The 23034-nt window shown below is 38.3% G+C and overlaps 1 protein-coding gene across 1 annotated transcript in view; it reads left to right on the top strand.

The window, feature by feature from the left end:
* Positions 1 to 5256: 5256 nt before the first annotated feature.
* The window catches only part of LOC145203825 (uncharacterized), a 48923-nt gene continuing 31145 nt past the window's right edge, over positions 5257 to 23034 (top strand). Inside the window, exons 1-11 of the mRNA XM_080076144.1 lie at positions 5257 to 5495; positions 8814 to 9101; positions 9434 to 9577; positions 10089 to 10159; positions 10645 to 10846; positions 11414 to 11568; positions 12360 to 12458; positions 12884 to 13003; positions 15929 to 17175; positions 20269 to 21140; positions 21638 to 21709. Of these exons, the coding sequence (XP_079932270.1) occupies positions 5335 to 5495; positions 8814 to 9101; positions 9434 to 9577; positions 10089 to 10159; positions 10645 to 10846; positions 11414 to 11568; positions 12360 to 12458; positions 12884 to 13003; positions 15929 to 17175; positions 20269 to 21140; positions 21638 to 21709 (3431 nt within the window). The 5' untranslated portion in view covers positions 5257 to 5334. The remainder of the gene's footprint in view (positions 5496 to 8813; positions 9102 to 9433; positions 9578 to 10088; positions 10160 to 10644; positions 10847 to 11413; positions 11569 to 12359; positions 12459 to 12883; positions 13004 to 15928; positions 17176 to 20268; positions 21141 to 21637; positions 21710 to 23034) is intronic.

Raw genomic sequence — 23034 nt, forward strand, 5'->3', positions numbered from 1 at the left:
TACCAAAGGTAATTTAGTTCAGAGTTGTACAGACAAGAAAGAGGTTTAAGTCAGTCCATGACAGCAGGTGTTTCTGCCAAGTACGCGTCAACGATTATCGAAACGTAATTCGCCTGAAACTAAATTGGAGCAGCAGAATGGACAGACGGTGCGCGCAGTGCAAACGAAATCAATTATTCAAGGCAGTGCTTGCCATGTAGTTGTGAAGAGGTTAACAGTGTGTTTTATGAAGCTTTTTCGTGTTTTTGTCAGTGAAACTAGACACTTGTTTTTCGACGGCTTAAAAGGCTATTAAACTGTCAATATTTTCTGGCATATGGTGCTTACGGGTTGTAACAGCCAAATCGGTCGATTTTAGCGGCCCAAACGGTTTGAATCTATGAGAAAGGGTATGGTACATTTACGATTTTGTTTTTTGCTACTGTTGGCTTTTAACGGTGTATTTAATAGACCAAGAGATTTATATAGGTTGACAATTTTAGATATTTCTAGAACAGCTTGGTCATTAAATGGTTTCTTCCCTTCGCTTTTGTTGGAAAAAACATTATTCCAATGCGTTTTAAGTGCGCTTTTCCTACCAATTCTGGCCATCGACCTATATGTTACGTAACTTAAACATGAATATATACCAAAACTTTCCAAATCATAAGTTACCTTGCAAAATTCTAAATGGAAAATTGCATTTTAGTACAATCAGAATCTAATATTACAACTGAATTATTTGCGATTAATTGAACTTGTGATATAATCATTGACCAATTGTATTTATACCAGAAGAAATAAATCTTTACATTTTTATATCGTCTACGGCTTGAAATTGTATTCTATAGTCCAGCGTTGCACAATAGCCAATAGTGACCGTTAAGAAAGCAAAATATCGACCCAAGAAAACCAATGGCCCGTCCCTATTGTGCGAAGTGTTGATGAGACCAACGGAAGGCTCATGATAATCGCACTTAAGTGTTTTCTGGCGTCTTTTCGTTGAAGCTAAAAGTCGCTAGTAGGTGGTCTTTCGATTTTTTAAACGAGCAATTGTGACATGACAGTGGAGTGTTCTAGAATTGGTTTTGTGCGGGCAACTGTGACAGTTTGGTCAAATGAACTTTATAATGCATTTTTTCTGGGTCCCACCTAAAACATTGTTGTTTTTGTCCTTAGCAAGCAAAGTATGTGTTTCTGACTGGAATTTGGTTGTAGTATAGGTCTTACGGGATATTGCATAATTTTGCTGATCAAATTGCGTAGAGCAGTAGAAACTAGCAATATTGTTTTCACTTAGTTGTAATTGTCTGTGACAAATCAAGCCTAATAAATAAACACGATAAAACGCTTTTACATGAAAAAACATTAAATCTTAAACCTTGTCGCAACGTTGTACTTTTGCCAACTTAAAAACAATTATCTATCAAATTGACCGCAAAAGCTGTGGACAGATGCTACAATCGGTTGTGTGCAATAAAGCGTGTCGGATTTTGTGACGTGAGATTGATTGCGTCAGAGCGATTAGTGATGTCTCTATCCCTTCAATAATCTCCATTATCCCATCCTCTCCCACTTGTCACAATTAGTGGAAGCTGAACATTGGTTCCGTGTAGACTGTAGAGCTTGTCAGAAAGCATGGTTTGTATTTGTAGATTTAGTTCACAAGTTTTGTAGGTAAAGGTTAATATTTATGCGTTGATTCTTCAGACCTTCGTGCTCTTGAATGTGCACTGGTTCTAAAAGTCTAGCATAAAATAATGCCGTATTAAAAAAAATGGATGAATTCAAACTTTCTGCATTTGAAAAGTAGTCACATTTCTTGAAGTGACAAGTTATGAAGAAAAAGGGAAGTTTTTGTATGCCGTAGCCTAGAAATGTAGAAGTTAGTAGATTTTTCCACACTCCAAAGCAAGGACAATATATTGGCGAATAGTACAGGAATACGGAAACATATAAGACACGGAACAAAGAAAAAAGCAACTTCTTTATAGAATCCTGAAAACGTAGACATTTATGGCCATTGTATTTTGCTCCAACTATACAAAGTCATTTCCTACATATATAAAGAGCAATGTTACGTAATTTTACTGGCATAGATTTATCGCTGCCTTGTTCGAGTTTTCATTGCTGGATCTTCTTAACCCAACCATAATTGGTAGGTTAATTGCTGTTTGTCAGTGCCTCCAGCAATATACCATACCACGCATCCACTTAAAAATCTCTCCATGTACTAAGGTACTCATGACATCTTAAATCAGGATGTCTGTGTATTAAGTGCTGGTGACTAATGGTGTGTTTTTTACTTGGAGATCTTAACGTTTTTGCAATTGTTTGAGGTAGACATAGATGTTTAGAATGGAAGGCGTCGGTGTTTTAGACTGAATAAATTTGTCTAATAAACCAGACACCTGAACTGTACTAACAGCAAAAGTTAAAAAATCAAGTTTTAAAATTAGGAATAAAAATTTGTTGCGAGATTTTTCAACTTTACGATTTGGTTACGACCCGAATCAGCAGCTGTTCATTTGGGCCTCCCTTGGGCAACAAAGACTGATTGAGCTTGTTTCTGTGCCAGCAAGGCATTTGCACCTGGCATTATCGATGTCCAGACCATTTTAGACATTGCAGTTTTATCCTGCATGTAGCACAGTCTTTTGTATTTGGTCACTGTCTAATTGCTTGACCAAAAAATAGACCATTTCGCCCTTTTTTACGCCTTTTTCTTAATTGTGCAAATAGTATATTTCAAATTGGTAAAGCATTTGGCTTCATTGTTTTAAAGCATAAAAATTACTGCAGAATACAACAGACAGCACAAAATTCCAACGTTTAAATCTAAATACGTTTGTGCGTAGTGGTTGTATTCGTTTCCGCTCTGCCAAAAACATGTTACCGCTTGAAAACCACAATTCGTCAAGGGCCTACGCGCTCAAATTCGTGTTTGAAAAATTCCGCGTTGTATCAATTAGAAACTCGGAACAATGTCCTTTATGACGTCACAAGCTTTTGTAAGGTCTCGCGGAAACGCTTGTGGATGTTTCTACTTGAAAACTGATGCCGCCCCTTGCCCTGCCAGCTGACAAGCGTGTGAATTTCATTGGTACTACTTGATGTAGAGACACAAGTTCCGAGTTTTCCACTTGTTTACCTCAGTTAACGGATTATTTGTTGTTTTTGAGCTGAAGGGAAGATACAAAAAGCAAAAAGTCAGTTCAGCTACAGTCTTTGGTCAAGAAACTATGGACGTCGATTTAGAATATAATAGACGTTGGAATTAGTTGTACTGCTGTAGCAAGATTCAGTCCTATAGTGTAGGTTTGAACTGTGTAAGACAGCGTTTAAATGTAGAGGGTTAGTTCAGGGATTTACAATCTGTTCAAAATCCGCTCAGTAAGCTTAGCAAAAGTTTAGATTTGCAGAGAACAGCATTTGTTCTAATCCGTAATCTTGTCTGTGGTAACAAAAGCAAAGTTATTGTATAGTATTGTATTGCAAAGTATTGTATTTCATTACTTTTTACTATAGTAGCTACTTGTTTGAACTTGTATCGTAGCAATGGAGTTTTTAGACTAGTTTAATACGCGTGTCTTCAAAGACAAAACGCAAATTTTGAAATAGTTATGAATGTAGATTATCATACGATTTCTGAAACCATCACTACTGGTTACAATGCAGACAAGGAATAAAAATGAAATTTGTGCTTTTAACACTTGCTGGAAAAGGCGTATTAACTGGTTTGTGATTCAAAAATGTCAGTCAAAAGTTCATTTCAAGTTCCGGTAGTGGATACTGTATGTAGTTTTATACAGGCTACTGTTATAATTTATTTGTCAGTGCGTCAAACATAATGTTCCATTGAAAATTGTGTTGATATTGTCCACGCTTCGACGCCAATAGTAAGTGTTCACAGTGTTGTAGTGTTTTGATTTACAATCCAAGCGCCTTTCGCCTGAAAGCCAGGTTTTCCAGCGCTGAAAAGTTGTATAGCGGCGTCGCATGGTTAAGTTTATGAAGCCGGGTGCCACGCAAGGGAAGACAGCACGCTCGTCGCTATTGTTGTGGTCAGTTGCCAGCGTGGCTTGTTGGTAATAACGTTGTTCCATGCCATCTGAGTACACGACAGTAGTGCCTTGAAATAGGCGGAAATGTAAGTTACATTTGTACTGACAGCAGTATATAGTTTTAAAGCTATTTAGAGAGAGTTACTGCACATAACTACTGTTTAAGTCTCATTGCTCGTTCCTACTGTATATGTTTACTGCTATGTACGTAAGTGTATGTGGGTGGTCTTTTATTGTAAAAGCTATATTCCATTGAATGTATCATCTGAGCGTTAGTTAGTGTTGAAATACAGCAGGTTTTTGGTCATAATTAAGAGGTAAAAGAAAATTTAATACTACTCCAATGTTAACGAGAGAAGCAGCAGAAAAACAGGTAAGACAGGTGTACAGCATAAATTAAACCAAATAGCATCAGGTCTTCCAGGTTCCAAGCACTGCTGTGTATGAAAAGCGTAGCCTTGAGCCATAAAATTTAGCCAGCGGTCGAGCTTTGAATCAACAACAACAAATTGAGCTACAAATCGTTTTGCCTATATCGATTTGAACAGAGTGCTTCATGCTGTGTGCTATACCATACTTGTTAAAGCGTTCAACCTTCTTCGGAACATAGGTGTTTATTTTTAATGCCTGTTTCAGAAGAATCGTGTTAGCCAGTGATAACCTGTAAGCTTACGCAACATGACTTGTATGCATTATTCATATGTAGTCTATGTCTTGAGTGCTATATCGCTTTTAATAACTGCAGATAATTTTGAACTTCCTTGTCTATATGGCAGTGACCTTCGGAGTCAGTTTAAGAATCAGAAACAGCGTTTGTATGGAATGTTTGGTTGACTAGTGCCTTGTCTTTGACGGTCGTTTATTTTTGCTGTAATAATAGTCCGTTGGTACAACTTAAGCAACCACTTTTGTGCTTAAAATTGGTGATAGGATAAACATAGCTAGGTTTAAACAAAGCCTAAGTTATATATAAGTTATTGCTGCCAGGCATAATATCAAGTTTATAGAGCTCTTCTGGCAAGTGTTTCTATTCCGACGTTTCGACGTCCTATGCAGGTCGCCTTCATCAGGGTAAATAACACTGCGTGCGCTTATAGGACTTTAAAACGTAGGAATAAAAATACTTGCCAGAAGAGCTCAATAAAGGTCTGAGTTAGTTCAGTTTTCATTTTTTTAGTTGCGTTTTGTAACATCTTTGCATTGTTGTGACAGGCATTTCAAAAGTTGTGTTGTAAATCTTGCCTAAAACCTTAAGTACAATAGTAACATAGACTCTCTGTACTGTGACGTCATGATACGAGCAGCCCACCGAACCTACTCGAACGACGTGACCAAGCAGGATGTAAAGGTCAACAGCGAATTCACCAGGAACCCTGCAAGTCCCGCAAACCGCTGGAGGTCGTCGCTGAGGTCAACGCCTAAGGAACGAAATGGGACAGTCCCCAAATCGAGGTAGGCTAAATTTCAACTGTTTTTTGGCGGGAATTGTCTTTTGCATTAGTAGATAAACTTAGTCCAGAAGCAGCACGCGATTTATAAGACTTTTATAGGAGTCCAAACAGCAAAAAAATGCCTTTAAATACTTTGAAAACAAATAAAATGTGTTATACCTAAATACTACAGATTTTGTCTTAGGTTTAACAGTAGGTCAATTATAGGTCATTGCGACTTCGAAAGTATTACATTTGCAAAATTTCCTAAATAAGCACATCTTTTGTAACCTTGATTTGAAAATTTGTCCATAAGTCTACATAAATTGGTAATTCTCAAAGGATAAAATTGGGGCCCTTTCCAAACCCAAATTATGGTCACGGATGTCTGCACTTCTGTACACTTACAAAAGTCACCTTATGTATTGTGCGTACGTTACGCGAGATCGTTTCAAGTGCCACAGGCGACGTGCAGCTGCGAGGAACTCATAAATACGCCATTAGGAGCTATTTGCACTGTGGCATACACAAAGCAATTATTTGTTTCGTCGTGTGTTACGGGCGTCAAGTAAGGAGTTATATCTATTTGGAGATTTGACACTATGATCGCTTTGCGAATCCCTACAGCGCATGCTGTTCAATATGCCAAAACGCTGGTTTCGCCTTTTGTGCATTTTTTATCGCCCACGTTTGCTAAACGATACCAACCATAAACTCATAGATTTTGTTTGTCCTACTGACAGTTAAATGTACAATAGTTGGTAGCAGTAAAGGCCAGTAATATGCATACCATGAAACAAACATGTTTTAAACAGTTACGTCGCATGTCCACCACACAACAAAGCATTTTGCTGCCATCATTTACGTTAGTCTATACGTCACTCCCATCAGGCACTCCCGTCTTTGTACACATGTGCCATAAAAGGCTTTTCCGACTAATCTTGTGCACCTATACTTACTTACTTCAAACTGATGAAATTAAAGGATTTAATGATGTAGGTATTTTTAAAAACAGTTCAATTTCGTTACTAAACCTGTTATCAGCAAATCTGTTCTTTAGTGAGTGTCAAACCGTCCGCATAAGAAAAGGAGTTGTACACCGGTACACCCTAATGCAGACTTGATAATAACAACCCGGTATAAGTCAGCGTGCACTGTACACCACATACATAAGATAAGCACGGCACAGTACAGTGTTGTCTGGTTTGGATATGCCATAACCATAGGAAGGCATGATTCCCTTGCGCCAAAGCCATGATAAGAAATAGCGTCGAGAGTTAATTGTCGCGCTGGCACGATAAGCCAATATTTGTCGAGTACATAGTTCGATGTTGCCACGGCCCGCCGAAGGAACAATTTGATTGCCTTCAGTTTGTTTGAGTTGTATTTTATCCTGTGGGGTGCCAGGCTTACAAAAGAGATCAGTTGCTTTTATGAACGTTGGCTAAACTGACTGAAGGTTAAGGAGGCCTACAAGTTACGTAATATGTTGTATTGCTTGTTGGGTGGCATTAAATATTGGTTATGATACCATAAGCAAGAAAAGAGGCAATATAAGAGCAGTTATGTTAAAGAATGTAGTATGGTTATTGTAGTAACCACTAAATACGTTCGTTTTTTGCTTAAGGATGAGGTATTGTGTAAAATATCACAACAAAACAAAACGAGTAACACGTTTAAACGCATTTTGGTTAAAAAAAGATGCTCACAAAATACATGTAATCTGCTCTATTCCGGCATGTAGATTGAAAAAAGGCCCATATCAGACCAATTCTACGTTTAGAAATACGTGACATTTAAGAATAATGTTGTAACAAACGTTAACAATTGGCGGCGAAATCGATTGATTTCTAGGAAATAAATCTGCCAGTTTGTGGGTAGCCATGTGAAATTTAATATAGAGGTTTTAAGGATTGTTGGGAGGTGTCTGTTCCACAGTCACAGTGCTGACAAAAGTACAAGCTACAATTCTGCCTGCCTTGCACAGTTCTGTTGTAAAGTGTATTATATAAAGTGGTAATACAATTTGTTTAAAGGGTAAAGTCATTGACTAAGATTTTAGCTTTACTTAGGCCAATATCTTCTTCAAACATGCCTTAAACTAAGTTTTACCAGTTGTGGTGAGCTAATGTCATTTAGAGTGTTGTAAACTTGTACTTAATTAAAGAGCAAAGGTTTACCTTACTTATATTGGAAAAGGACAGTCACCTGGCCTTGGCAATCTTTGATATCTTTGAAATCTTTGACGAAGCAGTCAGTCAAATGAAATCGTATTTAAACCGATAGGCCATAACAGCTCCCTTGGGAAAGGCACTTAACTGGGTAACTGCAATGCAAGTATGCAGCCTAAGGAGAAATACTCACAGTTAGTAAATGGTGTGATATGACTGGAAGAAGTATCTTTCCCATTGAACAGTCAAAATCACATCAGTTAAGGTAGTTGACCATGTAGTGAGCATACTAAAGTTGCAGCAATGGACTTTAAGAAACAATCTTTTACTAGGTTTGTAAAGTAAAAAAGTATTTTTCCTGTTAGGGCTCATAATGAGTCATTTAAGGTTTTCTGGTGTCGGTTTCTTATCGTCAAGTTTTGTCAAATCCAAATCATGTGTAATATACACTCCAGGGCGTATGACAGTCTTTGGCGATAATGTCAACGAGATAGGGGATCTTTCAAATATTGTCATTCCAAAGCACATGCACTAGTAACCTCGTTTTGTAGTTGTTAGATGAGTTTGGGCAACAGTAAAGATATTAGATGTAGATTGGTAACGTTCATGAAAACTTCAATCGTTTTTAAGATTTTAATTTTTAATAAAAGAGATATATTTTGCCGTAACAGTATTGTCACTATCTGTAAGCAAGAATAGTGTCAGTGAAACTGTAGATTTGTTAAATGTAAAAGCCGTATACAAGGGGTGCGCAACCTGCGGTCGCAGAGACGAGTTTATGCGGTCGTGAACGTGAACGTGTGTATTGAAATATATGTACCGGCGGCATTTGTAAACGAAACTTTTTTGCTAAATATTTATATCTCTGCTCCGTTGGGCTAGAAAGAGTATTACAAATCTAGTAGCCATATGCGTAATAAACATTTAAGACTGATCGTCAGAATGTTCAGCTCGATCAGTGCATCAAGTTAGAAATTAATCTGTTTAAATGGTATTTATGAGACCTATTTCTTTACATCAGTAATTTTAAATCAAAAACAAGCAGACACTTGCTGGCCGTTGCTGAAATAAGGATCTGCGATGCGACCGTCATAGCGAAAAGATTGTGCATCCCTGCCTTATACGAAAAACTTTACACACTAAAAAGGAATCTGTTTTTGTTTTTTCAGCTACAGAAACTTCAGTGGAAAAGAAAACTTAGTAGATATGAATCGGGCTCAGCAAAACGGCCCTAAACCGATAAAAGGGAACGAACCGGACAAGAAAGATGGACGAAAGATCGACAAAAAAGACGAGATTGCTGACAAGGCTAAGCGGAAATTTAGGGAGAATCTTTCCAAGTTTCAGCGGGAAAGTAAACAAGCTGATACGGCAAAGAGTTCCCCATTTCAACGATCTTATCGTAAAGATACCGGTGCTGTTGATAATGCTGCCAATGCTTATAGGAGGTCTTGCAGGTAGTTTAATGTTTGTTAAATTATATTTTTATTGACTAGATTTGCCTTTTCTCTTTCGTTAAGTTATCAAGTGCACGATAACTAAGCTGATGTTTACAAGGCCAATTTCTTATATTTTGAAACTTGTTAAAAACTTTTGTTGTTGTATCACCCGATGTTAAAATGCATACATACTCAAAACGGTTCACAAAGTTTGTGACCTGTTTCTGTATAATAGTTTTGCAGTTGTAGGTAATTACTCATTACTAGACCTTAATACCTGCCTTACATCCCGATTCAAGTGTGCCCATGTTGGCCGTTTCAGCAAGGTTTGTAATCTTTATGTTGTACAGGGCGCCCCCAGTGTCGAGGCCAGTCAATTTGGATGGTCTCACTCGTCGTTCGTTGCGAAGAGAACGAGCGAATGAAACAACAGATAAGAGTTTACCTTCTGTGAAAAATAGTAGAACGAAAACACAACCTCTGAACAATGACAGGTAAAGAAGTTTAAAAACCCTTGGATTTTAATTGCTTTTTGGACGGTATAAACTACTTCTTGTAGAACAATGGTCGGCAACCGCTTGTCCGCGGCCCTGTGCCGGTCTGCGAGGAGTTCGTTACCGGTCCATATGTTTTTTCTGGTTTAATGCTTTAAAGCATTTTGCCCATGTATTCCGAGGATGATAAACTAATTTAAACTTTTTAATTGCTAAATATTTGTAGTTTTTTGAAGGCCGTTCCGCGATTAAATTTCAGATTCAAAATCGGTCCGCAGTGCAAAAAAGGTTGCCGACCCCTGCTGTAGAATATACGCCTAGCGTTGAAAAACACTAATCTTATGTAAACAATCAATATATGACACATTAACTAAAATTTCTTAATAATAATGTATTGCTGGAAAACAAAGTATGTGTTTAATGTGCATGTTTACTGGAACACGAAACAGAAATTGCCATATTAGTGCCCATTTCAAAGCCTTTTTATTACTTTCATTCTTGACATTTTTAGATCCCCAAAAGAGAGAGATGAAAGTGACCGATATTCCACCACTAGCAGCGCTAAAGCCACCGTCGGATCACGTGAGTGTGTTAGAAACATTCATTAATAAGCGAAAATGTCGGAATGTAATTAAAAGTGTAATTCACATTTTTGTTAAGTGCTTTTTTCGTACAGTTTCTGCTTGTTCCTATTAAGCTATTGTTCACGGCATAATTGTGCATTGCCATCGATGAAGTTCAAACTCATAATAAATTAAGTCATAGTAGGCCCGGCCCATTGAAGGCGTAATGCCAAATCAAGCTGGTCTTCTAAGCATTCACATATTTGCTATATGTGAGAATGGCATTGACTAGAAAAAAATGTAGCCAAATCTAGATGGGACTTGAACCCATCACTGAAGCCTTTCCGGGGCTTGCGCTTTTTCAACTGTGCTACGAAAGCTTATAGTTGGTAAGCCTGTCGAAAGAAGAATCACAAGCCGTGATTGCTGGTCTGCATGAACGTTTCAGGGCTGATCCCAGTTCTTAGTTATGTTAAAAAAATTCATTATTTTTTTTACTTTCAGTATCATCCCGTCCGTCTTCAGCATCATCCACATCCACATCAGCAAGTGTGTCGGACTCGAGCTCTCGTGGGCCCTCTAGTGGCAAGAAGTTGTCACGTGCCGAGCTGGCGATGGAGCGTCACATGGAGCGCATGCGCAAAGCGTCATCACCCTCAGCGGGAAGCACATTCGGAAATTCTCCCTCTGGTGTTGCTACCACAAAGTACGTACATCTAGCGCCCCCTTTTGACAATTTTTTTGTTGATTCATTTTTTAGGGAAAGGGTAAAAAATTCATTTGTGTACTTGGTTGGATAGATCAGTGATTCTTAATCTGTGGGTAATTACTTTCCTTAGGGCTAGTTTAACTTTTTATTTTTATTTTAGTTTGACATTTCAAGGGGAGAATTAAATTTTTATTTTAAATGACTTCATACTTTTGTGACGTCATAGCTGGTAATTTTAGTAATTTGATTAGTTAACGATAAAAATAGTTAAGAACATGTTTAAATTGTTTGGCATTGATATGTTGGATTTTTTGCTCTAATTTGGTACACGTAGTTTAGGAAACGAGTCAAAAACTTAAAGTATTAATTCTCCATTTCCAACCCAAATTATCCATCCCACATGCTAAAGCTTACGCTTAAAGTTTGAATTTTAGACGTAATAATCTAATAATTTTACGCTTGCATTGGAAACGTTTAGTGGCTGTTAGTTATAATTTCACAACCACGAAAAATGTAGTTGGGTTACTACAAAATAGTTAAAACAACAACTGATTTGAATTATAGACCAAAATCGCGGCAAACGATTGAAACAGATCCGCTAGAGGGCATTAATGCGACGAAATTGACTTTCACGAAAGAGAACCTCTATTCCCCTCCTCCCCAAAAAACTCATCCACCTCGTGACGTCACTGATCCGTCGTTAGGCAAAATCGAAGAAGGTAAGCGTTTTGGTTTATTGCGCGACACATTCAGTAAAATGCTCTGTGGTGTTTTCATGCAATGTTTAGTTTTTATTTCCTGACTTTATTTCCTGACTTTATTTCCTTTTTATGTTGAATGCCCTAAGTTTATGAAGCCTTTAATAACGTTTATGAAGTTTATTTGAAGCTCTTACCAATGGGATACTCGCATTGTGTGATAAAAATTATGCCTTTTGTCATACTATTTGCCCACTTGCATGTCAACCAAACATTATACCTTAAACTTAAAAAAACGAATCCTGTTTCAAATGTCGCAGTTTAAAGTTTCTTTTATAAAGTGAAACTAACAAGGCAATTTTAACGAATTGCTGATTTTATTTTTCTTACTGGCCCAAACGTTTAATAAATACTAACAATACAGTCTTATTCCAAATTAACACTGTTATCTTTTTCAATGGTATTCCAGAGTACGCCTGATTACTGAAAAATGCAATGTCAAATTCCACAATTTATTTGAGCATTACAAATCTGAATAATTACATTTTAAATTACCAATCTCAAAAAAGTGGAACAATCTTGCTGCCCAATGCGCCCAAGAGCGTGGGAAACTATAAATAAATAAATAAAAAATCTCAAAAATACAATTTTGGACAACTGTTTCCATTCGTGAGTCAAAATAACTAATTTTGTTATGTTTTAAGATATATAATAAAAAATTATCCGCTTGGTGGTGCCGTAGAGCTTGTATTACTAACCAAACTAATCACTTTTTCTAATTCTTTTCTTCTCGCATGTGCATTGGTGTCTAGGCTTGAAATCTTTGGATCTCGGTGACGATTTTCTTGCTACTCTTAACTTGGATGACCTGGACGTTTTTCATACGTCACCTGTGTCCAAGTTGTCCATAGGCAAGTTATGAAAGACTTCATGATCGATTAAAAGTCGCATAATTTGCTTGCTTTGTAATACAACTTTATCCTGTATTAGGATATGTTCAATAAAGGATAAAGGCCGTTTATAATGAGCTTAGGATACAGTTGTGAAAACCGTACATGAAATTTGTGATATTTTAGACACAGGCTATTTAGGCTATTTTCTTTACATATGGTATCGGGCTTTTTAAAACGTAAACACAATATCATTTATTACTTCGATTTGAAATTTTCAACAATTTTTATGATAAAAGTATTTTGCACAGCAAATAACGACCGAGAGTGTAAGAGATTTTGAAATCGAATTCTAAACCTTCTGCTTTTCGTAAAGTTTTCAGTTTGCAATTATTGTAAAAAATTATTGGGAGGTCCAAATTTTATGTGGATTATTTTTTATGCAGAAGTTACACCGTCCCCAACTAAGTCTCCAAAAATTTTGAAATCTCCAAGTTACAACAACGAATGGTCTTCGGTTCAAATTATTGAGGATTACGTTTTTGAACCCTCCAAAGCCAAAACTGGTAAATTTGAGTTATTCCAACTTGGTTTATTTAAAAACTTCAAATAGGTTAAACTACTAGGCCAAACCCATACAACTTGTTAAGTTCAAATTAAAACGCTATTCTGCGATTTTTTAATGACACATAGACTAAGAAATGCATTTGCAATGTTCGAATATGCATGGCACTAAAATGCTTTTAAACCAACTGTATGTAAAAAATCTACTTAAAAACAACCAAAATTGAAAGGGTCATGCTCCTCTACTAACTGGGATTTGAACCCGTGGTGTTAAATTTGGCACAGGGCACAACATCCTGTCATAACCGAATAAACAATATTGACGGAATTTACCCACATGTTATTGTTAAATATTAAACTCCTGTGTAAATATTAGACATTTTGAACTTTGTTACTCGACTTCGGTTACATTTTTACAAGGGGTTTTCCATATATTCAGGGGTCACCTTTACCGGATGAATTATTGAAGGCCTTATTGAAGGACGTTTTGTTAAACTGATTTTAGTACGTTTGGTCCTGAATGGTAGTTCTTAGTTGTATGGGTCGTAGTTTGCATTTAGTCATTGTAACCGAATCATACTGTTTTTTAAATTGACTGTATCTTAGCAGTCCTTTTTGTGCACTATTAAGGTACCATAAAACAATCCATAATATTCCACTATTACTGTTGTTTTTAGACAAGCTAAATCAGTGGTTCCCAACCTTTATTAACGATTTCCTCTCGTAACAATTCAAAACATTTTCATTCCTCCCATATAGACTACAAAGCAGATGCTAAACCATAAAAGATCATTTCAAATTGGATTTTTTATCAACCTCACATGTTATATTCCAAGAGTTAAAGTGTCTGTTCACAAGCCACCAGTAAAAATTAAAGTAAATTCCCCTAAAGTTTTAAAATTCCTCCACGGTGGGAAACCACTGGACTAAATTAATTGCCTTTTCAAACAAAACCCATTTCATCACAGTACGCCAGGCCTATTAAAGGCGTTGTACCGAATCAGTCGGTCACCAAGCATTCACCATGTGGCAAGGCGTATAGGCTAGAAAAATCTAGCCTGCGGTGGGATTCGAACCCACGACAGGAGTCTTTCCGGGACTCGCGCTCTGCGTCCAGCAATCAGTGACCAGGGCTGATTCGGTATAACGCCTTCATTGGGCCTGGCGTACTGTAATTTCTATATGAGTGTGTCGTGATCGCTGGTCTGCATCGACGCTTCAGGGCTGATCCCATGTCGTAACTAATAATCCATTTAAATACGTTTTCTGTGAGGTGGCGATTTTACAATAAAATGAAGGGTAACTGCATTGAGTTTTGATACTGTATGTATGTTTTAGTTTGCCAATTAGTTTTTGTGTATACATTTTGAAGTTCAAACCCAATGTATATGCAATTTTTTACGCCAGTTTAAGCTGTTTCTTTTCTTTGTGCCCCTTATCTGGCACGTTATGCCGTTTATCGTTTGTTCTTCAGTGACTTGGCCAGACCTTGGGCCGATGAAACAAGTGCCATTGTCGTTCACTTAAGTGCGAGGACGCTTTGAGCGTTCAGGAGTGTTCAAGTGTGTAATTGTGACGTGATAAACATTAACAGAGGTTTCTACAACTCAGAACATAGCGATTGTCTTGTATAGGTTTCAGGTATTTGTTCCAGAAATTTCGTTAGTTATATTTGAAGCGGGTTTGAAACACTTTGTCAGTGTTTTAGTGTTACACTGTATTAAATTACTGTTTAAAAAGTACTATTGAAGTTAAAATGAACAGTTTAATTGTTTATCAAACAGTTGTCGTTTAGGCTGGTATAACAACTATGGACAATTTAAACCTCTAAAATGTCCCCTTTGATTGGCTGGGATACTAGATGCGGCTCGTATCATAATAACCAAACTGTTTTAGGTGGTAAACCGTTATGCAAGCCTGCATCGTAAAACGTTTAACAACAGTCCTCTGCCTACTGTGGTAGCAGACGCCATCACATTACTTATTAAACAAAAACCACACCCCAATTAGTAACTGACTTACAGTGTTGCAAATTATTATGCTTGTTTCATCCGAGACAGCTAAAATGCCTGCACATGTCTGAAACAAAATGTAAAGAATTATGCTATTAAACGTACATTTTGATAAAAAAATTTGACATTACTGGTCTGTATTCTGTACTGCCTAAAGGTAACAAATTTGTGTGAACCTTTGAGTCAAGAGTGTGAATTATTTTTTATTAAATTGGTGAACCGTTATTATGGGGCATGCAGGTTGTAAGCATTTGAATACAAATCAGACCGCTTGTGTGTTTAAGCAACCTTAAACTGTTTATGCAACCTGAACTTATTAGCTTGGCGAGGTTATGCAAAACTCTTGAATTTTGCACTATGATTCAACTATATTTGTCATAACATGCAAATTTAAACCCTTTAGCTGGTTCATAGCCTAGATTTTTGCAGTCAAATGTACACAAGTTGCGCAAAATTGTATTTTAAGACCGTTTATGCAAATTTTTGTTCACTTGTTTTACAAAATAAATCATACAGAACTTTTCTTAGACATTTTTTGAAAAACTGTTTTAAAGGCATGGGGTTGCTTTACACGTAAAGACAGTTGCATACAACGGTGACTGTTTTAGCATACAAGCGTCACGTTGTTACATTGCCTGTTGTGTGTAAAGCTTAATTGCTTGGTCCTTTCTGCTGCCGATTACCATTAAAGGCATTGTAAACATGGCAATCACTTGATCGAGTGAGGTACTGCCCTAATGCAAGCAATTACTAGTTATTGTTTAATTGGTCTGTATTGCATCTGCGACAATGACTCCTTCATTACTCAGTTTTCAAACAAATTTGCTCTTTCATACAATAATATAAAGTATAAAATGTTGTGTATGTGATGACAAGCACTGATCAAAACATAACAGGTCAATTTTGTCAATGCAGATCGAAGAAATGCTGACTCAAAGGAAATAATTGATGAGTCACCGTCTTCTCCGGTACGTCCCGTAAACAGATCTACATCACGTGATACGTTTCCACCAATCAGCAAGCCGCTCGCTAGGGAGCACCCAAGCTCACCACTCCGACCCAGCGAATTTTCCCGCACCGCTGAGCACACACCACGTGACGATGACGTCGAAATCAACTGCAGCGTCGAGGAAGCAATTGATACCTTCCGCAAACTCTCAGAGGAGATTGACACACTGAAGAATAACAACTTCGGTAAGAACACAAAAAGTAAAGCACAGAAACGGGATCGTGGAAAATCTGCAAAAACGCCGGAAATTAAGGCAAAAACTTTAGTCAAACGAAAGGAATCTATCCCGAAGTCGGATATTGGCTCGGTTAAGCGTAGTGTCGAAGTCCGGACGTTGGGTAACGTTACTGCGACAAGAGCAGGAAGCAGAGCAAACGGAAGCGCGTCAGAAACGGGAGCGGCGCAGGAGAAGCTCGGAGCGAGAGAAAAAAGAGAAATGACGTCATCTGGGCCTGTTCTCGCAAACGCAATCGAGGGTAAGAGTCGAAAGAACACAGACCGGCATTTAAGCGTTGGTGCTGATGCTTCTGCTGTTGCGTTGACCGAAAAAGCTGCAGTCGTCAAAACCTGTGACAAAACTGAGTTAGCCACAGAACCGGAAATAGTAATAATTGGTAAATCAGCTGCATTTGAGCCAGTTGTCAAAAAATCTGCTGAAACGAAAAGTGCAGCGGCTAAAACGAAGCCTGCTGTCGGTGAAATTTGCAACAAGACTAACATTAAAGCTGTAGACTCTAAAACACTGCCTACGACCAAGGAACAAGCTGTAGAAGTTCCTGCCAAAACCTCTGCAAAGAAGGACAAGAAATCAAAGGAGCCTGCAAAAACTGAAACCACTGTCAAGGATTTAACTAAACCAGCGGCCGCTAAACCTGCTGCAAGCAAAGTCATTAACAAAGTACAGGAAGTTAACGCAAACGCAAACCAGGCTAAGCAACAACGCATTACTGTCGACGAAATTGACAAGAATATGTCGGTTCGCGTTCAACAACGAGGAAAGCTTTCTGGAATGTCGGCAGCCGAAAAGCGAGCCCGCTTGCGAAGAGCTGTATTGAAATATCAACAGGAAGACTCAAGTTCCAGCGACGAATCGGTCTTCTCTGACGCGTCAAGTAGCGATGATGAAGTCAGTGCTTCCTGGCTTGACACAACTGTAAGTAAATTTGTTATTGCTTTGTTTAACAATAGCTTGTCTCCTATATACGAAAACTACATTCAATTAGACGTAAAAACTACCAACTTCTCAACCAGGGCTCATGGCCCCCAGAAGGGCCAGGAGCTGTGTTCCGGGGGGCACAGGTGTAGATTCTCCAGAAACACCCACTAAAAGCCATTTTCTTTTTTAACGCGCATAACTAATTATGTGTTGCAAAGGCCAAAAAGTTACTTTTACGGGGCCACGGTCTACGAAAGGTTGAGAACCATCTCTTAGCAGTTTCGTATACGAACTCTTTTTATAAACAATCTTGTATTATTATTCAAATCTAGTTTGAATGTCGTTTGTTATGGTTTCGTTGCTTTACATTTGTGTTTTACATACGCATCACCCATGGCTGGACTCTTAACATGATCTGGCATCCGCTTTTAACGTTGTGGAGGTATTACAATTACAACGTAGTTCACACAAATATATCCAAGCGGCCATTTCCCAATTGGCTGACTGTTGACACCACTATGTTACGAAACATGTGCCTTTGTTGTATATCGCAAGTTTAAAACGTATGTGTTGCTACAGATGTTATAATTAAAGGCGTAAAACAGTATAAAACTAAACCGTGTATGAACCCATAGCAACCTTGATTAGTTGAACGCGGTTTGCGCCCATGGTGATATATCAATTAGTAGGGTGAACAACACTATAGTGATATATAGTGTTTTATTGTGGCTTTATGGTTGCCATGGGGACTAATTGCTCCCAATGTCAACGACATAATTGCGCAGGCGGATCTTTCAGCCTTGGGCGTTCGAGCCACTAAACACGTTCGTTGAAATATTCATTAACTGTTTACAGCTGTAAAGGACAAAGCTTTAAAAGACAGACGCTTGCTTGAATACATTTCTTGGCTGTGGGCATTGCTATACTTCCTACCGTTTGTTTTAAATGCGCTTTTATATGTATAAACGGAATTTGGCAGATGACATAGATCAGCAAATATAAAGATTTTTACTTACAGTATTCTTAAATGTAAGTTTAAATTTATTTCGACAAAAAATGCCTTTTTCGTTTTTTTAGGAGTCAATACACTAGCATAACTAAAAAAATGAACAGTACTCTAATAAAATGTTCAAAATCTATTATTTTTTATTGAGGACCTTGTACTTATGAGCGCTTCAAAATCCTAAACATTTTGTGGAAATATGCCTGGAGGTTCGAATTAAGCCATCAAACTTTACTAGACACGGAAGTTATTTGTTGGTGTTTCGTGCGACAGGGGATATCACGTTGTTTGGGGCAAATCTGAAACGGAAACCTTCACTTAAAATATCCCCAATAACAACAAATACGTCATGAAAAATCAAGATACATTAAGAACAGCATTTAAGTCATATTTTTAACTACACAAACATTGCAACTGCATTTGACTAAATATATTTCCTAAGTAGAATTTACATTAGGGCAAGATAAATACATTTGTACTGGGTTCAGCCACAAAGCGTCCATGCAGACCAGCGATCACGGCCATATGGTAATGCTTGGGAGACCGTCTTGATTCGGTATAACCTGGCGTACAATGATTTACATTAGGGTGTGTTTTAAACCGGACTTGCAAGTCGCTAAGTATATGAATATGTCGCTTAATTCGTAATAAGTGTTATGCAACCGCAATAATAAATACAGCTAATGGAAAGCTAATACAGTATCCAGATAATAGTAAACAGCCTTGACAAACGAACGCCTTCAGTACCTGCTGCTATCACGATTTTGTCCTTCAGACCATTCAAATGTTGCCAACCGCCTTATTACGTCATAATGTACATTGTTGGACCAGTACATGTGACGTCACAATTCCGGTTCTGGCCTGTTCACCAAATACGCGGTTATTGCACGTCGATATTGTGGGTGGAAATGTGTGTTTTATCTCTTTCCCACACCGTTTGGAAAACCTTACAAGGAACTGGAACACGTTTGTTTGTCGCACTCTTATATGACAACTTTCCCAAGCAATGCTCTGGCAGAAATTACCAATAAAGTGACACATTGCAAACTTGACTTTTGGGTCAAATACGAAAGTGCGTGTATAAAAGGCATTTATCAGCATGAGAAACCTAAATGCTGTTACTGAACCTCTATGTTGCTTAGTTTAAAGTTTCGTGTTTTGCCAACTTTTAATCCAGACTTGTAAGTCGAGTCGGGTTCGGGTTTAGGTTTCTTAAAAAACGGGCTTAATTAAGGCCTGACTCTACACTCTGCGTCAGTAATTTTTTGAAATCTATTTAACTAGCTTAGTAGCCAGCTGCTGGCCCTGAAATAATGTCAAACTGCTCAAAACGCCTTGTTCAAGACCAATTGTCTTTTGTGTTTGTTGTCTTGATCTTTCCTGAGACTTTAATGTATAGGCATGTCAATCAAACTTTCGGACCTAAACGGGCTCTAAAAAACGATTTGGGTTCGGGCCAGGTTTTTGGGCTTGTACTTTCGGATTCGGGGCGGGATCGGGCTCCAATTTTAGGCCCGTTTACAACTCTGAATAAAACATCGTTAGTAGTGACTACGAAGTCGGTACACAATATAAAACGAATGTTGTATGCGAAACCATATTCATTTGGGAGATCAGTCATAAAGGGATAATACTGGTAAACAATAACGCCACCAAACAATAACGCCACCTTAAATTATAGTGATATCCAAACCCTGTGTTCAAAATTAGGCTTTTCGCCAAACCTAACCCTATGGTTTTCAACTCGTTTTAGACCATGAACCCCAATTTCAATTTAATGAACATAATGGACCAGTCCATTGTTAAGTAAGGATAAAGAAAGCATCCCCGACAGGAATATTGACTTGAAATTTATTCCCACAATACAAAATTGATTTAGCAGTGACATCAAACAATTGACAGCTAGCAATATATGTCCAATAACTTGGATAAGCTTTTTTTCGTTCTGTATATTCAATAAGTTATAATCAACTAATTCCAGTTTATCACTAAATGTAATTAACCTCCTATGGACCATCCAAAAAGAAGTTAAGAGCCATTGCCTTAACTACTCAACTGATGTAACCAATGTCGTTTTGTTTTTGCAGGACACCGATGCATCCGTGTCATCATTCGGTGCAGGGCGCAAAAAGAAAGCTTCCACAAGCCCCCGAAAACAGGTATCCCCTGTTCGCAAGTCGCCCCAGCGCAACGGTGAAATATCACGTGATCACACGTCACCCTCACGTGGCGTCACAAAAAGCGATGACGTCAGCGGGACCCCGGACGCATCCAAGCTGAAGGCAATGTGGGAGACCAAACTGGAGGAGCGCAAGGCGCCTGTAACGTCAACCCCGATAAATGACATCGGAGTGGCGCGCTCGCAACCCAAGGTGAGTGACGCCAAGAGTGCATTCGAGGCGCCACTTACACCAGTGGTGACGCCGTCTTCGCCGCCGAGGAGTGAAAGTGGAGATTCAAGTGAAGGTGGAAACAAGCTTGGATCCATGCTCTCCATGTGGGAAAATAAAAAGGGAGCCAAAATGAGCGCATACGATGCATCCACTGATGAGGCATTCGATCGCAGCACTATGGGTCGTTTGCAAGGCGCCAAAGCTTTGTTTCATAACATGAGCAAGCAGTCTCCGACTTATCAGAAACCGCGACAGTCAAATTCCGGCGACGTTTCACCCAAACCCAACACTGTAAGCGGCGCCAAAAGTGTGTTTGAAAACATCTCTAAAACATCATCAAGCACGTCACCACCAAAGTCATCTCCCGTTGCTAAGAAACCAGTGGTGAAGCCGACCACTAGAGTGAGACAGGCGACGATTTCGGATGAGTCGGATTTTGATGATGAGGATTTATCTGACGTCCCAACGTTGTCATCTACGTCATCGTCTGATGACGAAATGGATGGTGGTGAAGACAAAGTGAACAACGTGCGGAGAATGTGGGAGAATAAGTCTGTCAAAAACAAGTAAGAAACTTTTTTAAATTTTCCTGATTTAGTCGTCTAAATATGAATTGTTTGTTTGATAAACTATACAGATAACCTTACAGATCTAAACGCATTTTTCGAGATCCAAGCGTTTGGTATGTAACCAGTGGTGGGATTCAGCCGGTTCGCACCGGTTCTATAGAACCTCACGAAATTTTATGAGATCAGCCAACCGGTTAGCATTACTGGTTGCTATCAATGGCCTTTTTGTAACAGAACCGGGTGAAAAATATGACTTTTGTAATAAAATTTGAAACCCACCACTGTATGTAACTATATATTTTGTTACTTTTTGTCACCAATGAGACAAAATAACATATATAGCTTGAAAGCAAAAATATGTATTGCCAAGATCACTGTGTAACTGTATACAACTCCCCCTAAAAACAATGTGAGTACTCCAAAAATTAAATTGTTCACTTTGTAAGCTACTACCACATGATTTTCGAATATTAAACCATAAATTACTTTTTTAGGCCCGGTGCAGGGAATGCAACCAGTGAACAAGACACTAAACAGGCTTGGGATTCCGGCTCCAACGAATCAAGGTAGATTCCTTAAACATCACGTTAAACTTGGCGCCCTTTAGCGCAGATTGAGGCTTAGTCAGTGAGGTCGCCTGTTAAGACTCCCGTTACTCTCGTTGTGTAATAAGAAACCGGCTTTGCACACTGCATAAAGGCCATGCCACCTCGTGAGCAGTCGTTATGGCCTAATCGTGACTGCCTAACGGATATGACGAGTCTGCGCACGCCGCTAACCGTCTTTCTGGTAACTTTCCGCTTGTTTTTAATGCATAGCGCTCCGGCTTGCTTGCTTGCGAGATAACGTAATTGCTTTTTAGGCATCTGTACTAGATGGATTGATATAAAAATGTCAAGTATTTGGTCTGCGCTTTTTACCACTGTTTAAGATGCTGCGTATTTTGTTTTAGCTACACGTAAAGGACTGTTTTATTGATCCACGCACAAAAAACGCACCGTTTAAGTATTTGTTTTTTGTATGATTTGCAAATGAAATAATATGCGGCGGTTTTTATTTTGAAGCAGCCAAACTTTTATGTCTGTTATTGTCCAAACTTTGTCACTCCACCAGTTTAGCCAATTTTCACCCCTGTTTTTATCTTGAAGCCATGTTTTTTAGTGTTGTTTCGTTTTTGCCATATCGCATAGCGGATTTTATAGCAGTGTACTTTCGTAAAATCTTAAATGACCAATTACACCAATTTTCGTGATATAATACCCTGTAATTATTCCGACCACCAGACTAATGGACGCTAATTGACTTGCAAAACAACATCGCGTAAAGGTCACGAATAAATGTACAATCCGCTTTTCAGAATGGCTGTTAGGTTTAAAAAAAATGGCCTTTGTTTTCTAAGTAACACATAGACACACACAAACACACAGACTCAGTTCAGTTTTCTATGTTACGCGTTTCTTCAATCAGCTTGCTAAAAAATGCAATGTCACACATTTTTTCGTATTATTGTTAGGTTGTAAATAGTATTTAAACGGTATAGTTAAAATTCGTAGTATTTATGTGTTTTTAGTTGCAGTAAATTGTTTGAAATTTTGACGCAAGTCTGTGTTTCGTATTCGTAGCTCATTGTGACGTAATCTTTGACGTAACAATCGCATTATGTGATTATTGCTACCTGCTTCCCAATTTTGTGCACTTCAGTAAGTATTTGCTGCTTCTCTACGCTTATGCCGTGGTTGAAAAATGATTTTTTGTAAATCCCGCGTTTTTGCAGCGGGATCTCCATCCCACTTTCCCCCCTCTGCCAAGAATAGTGCGGAAATCTAAAAAAATGCAATGCCAACATTTATAAAGTAATTACATCGAAAGCAGTTTTTTCTGTACATTGAAC

This window comes from Phallusia mammillata, chromosome 8, assembly GCF_965637545.1.
Source record: "Phallusia mammillata chromosome 8, kaPhaMamm4.hap1.1, whole genome shotgun sequence".
Taxonomy (NCBI): domain Eukaryota; kingdom Metazoa; phylum Chordata; class Ascidiacea; order Phlebobranchia; family Ascidiidae; genus Phallusia; species Phallusia mammillata.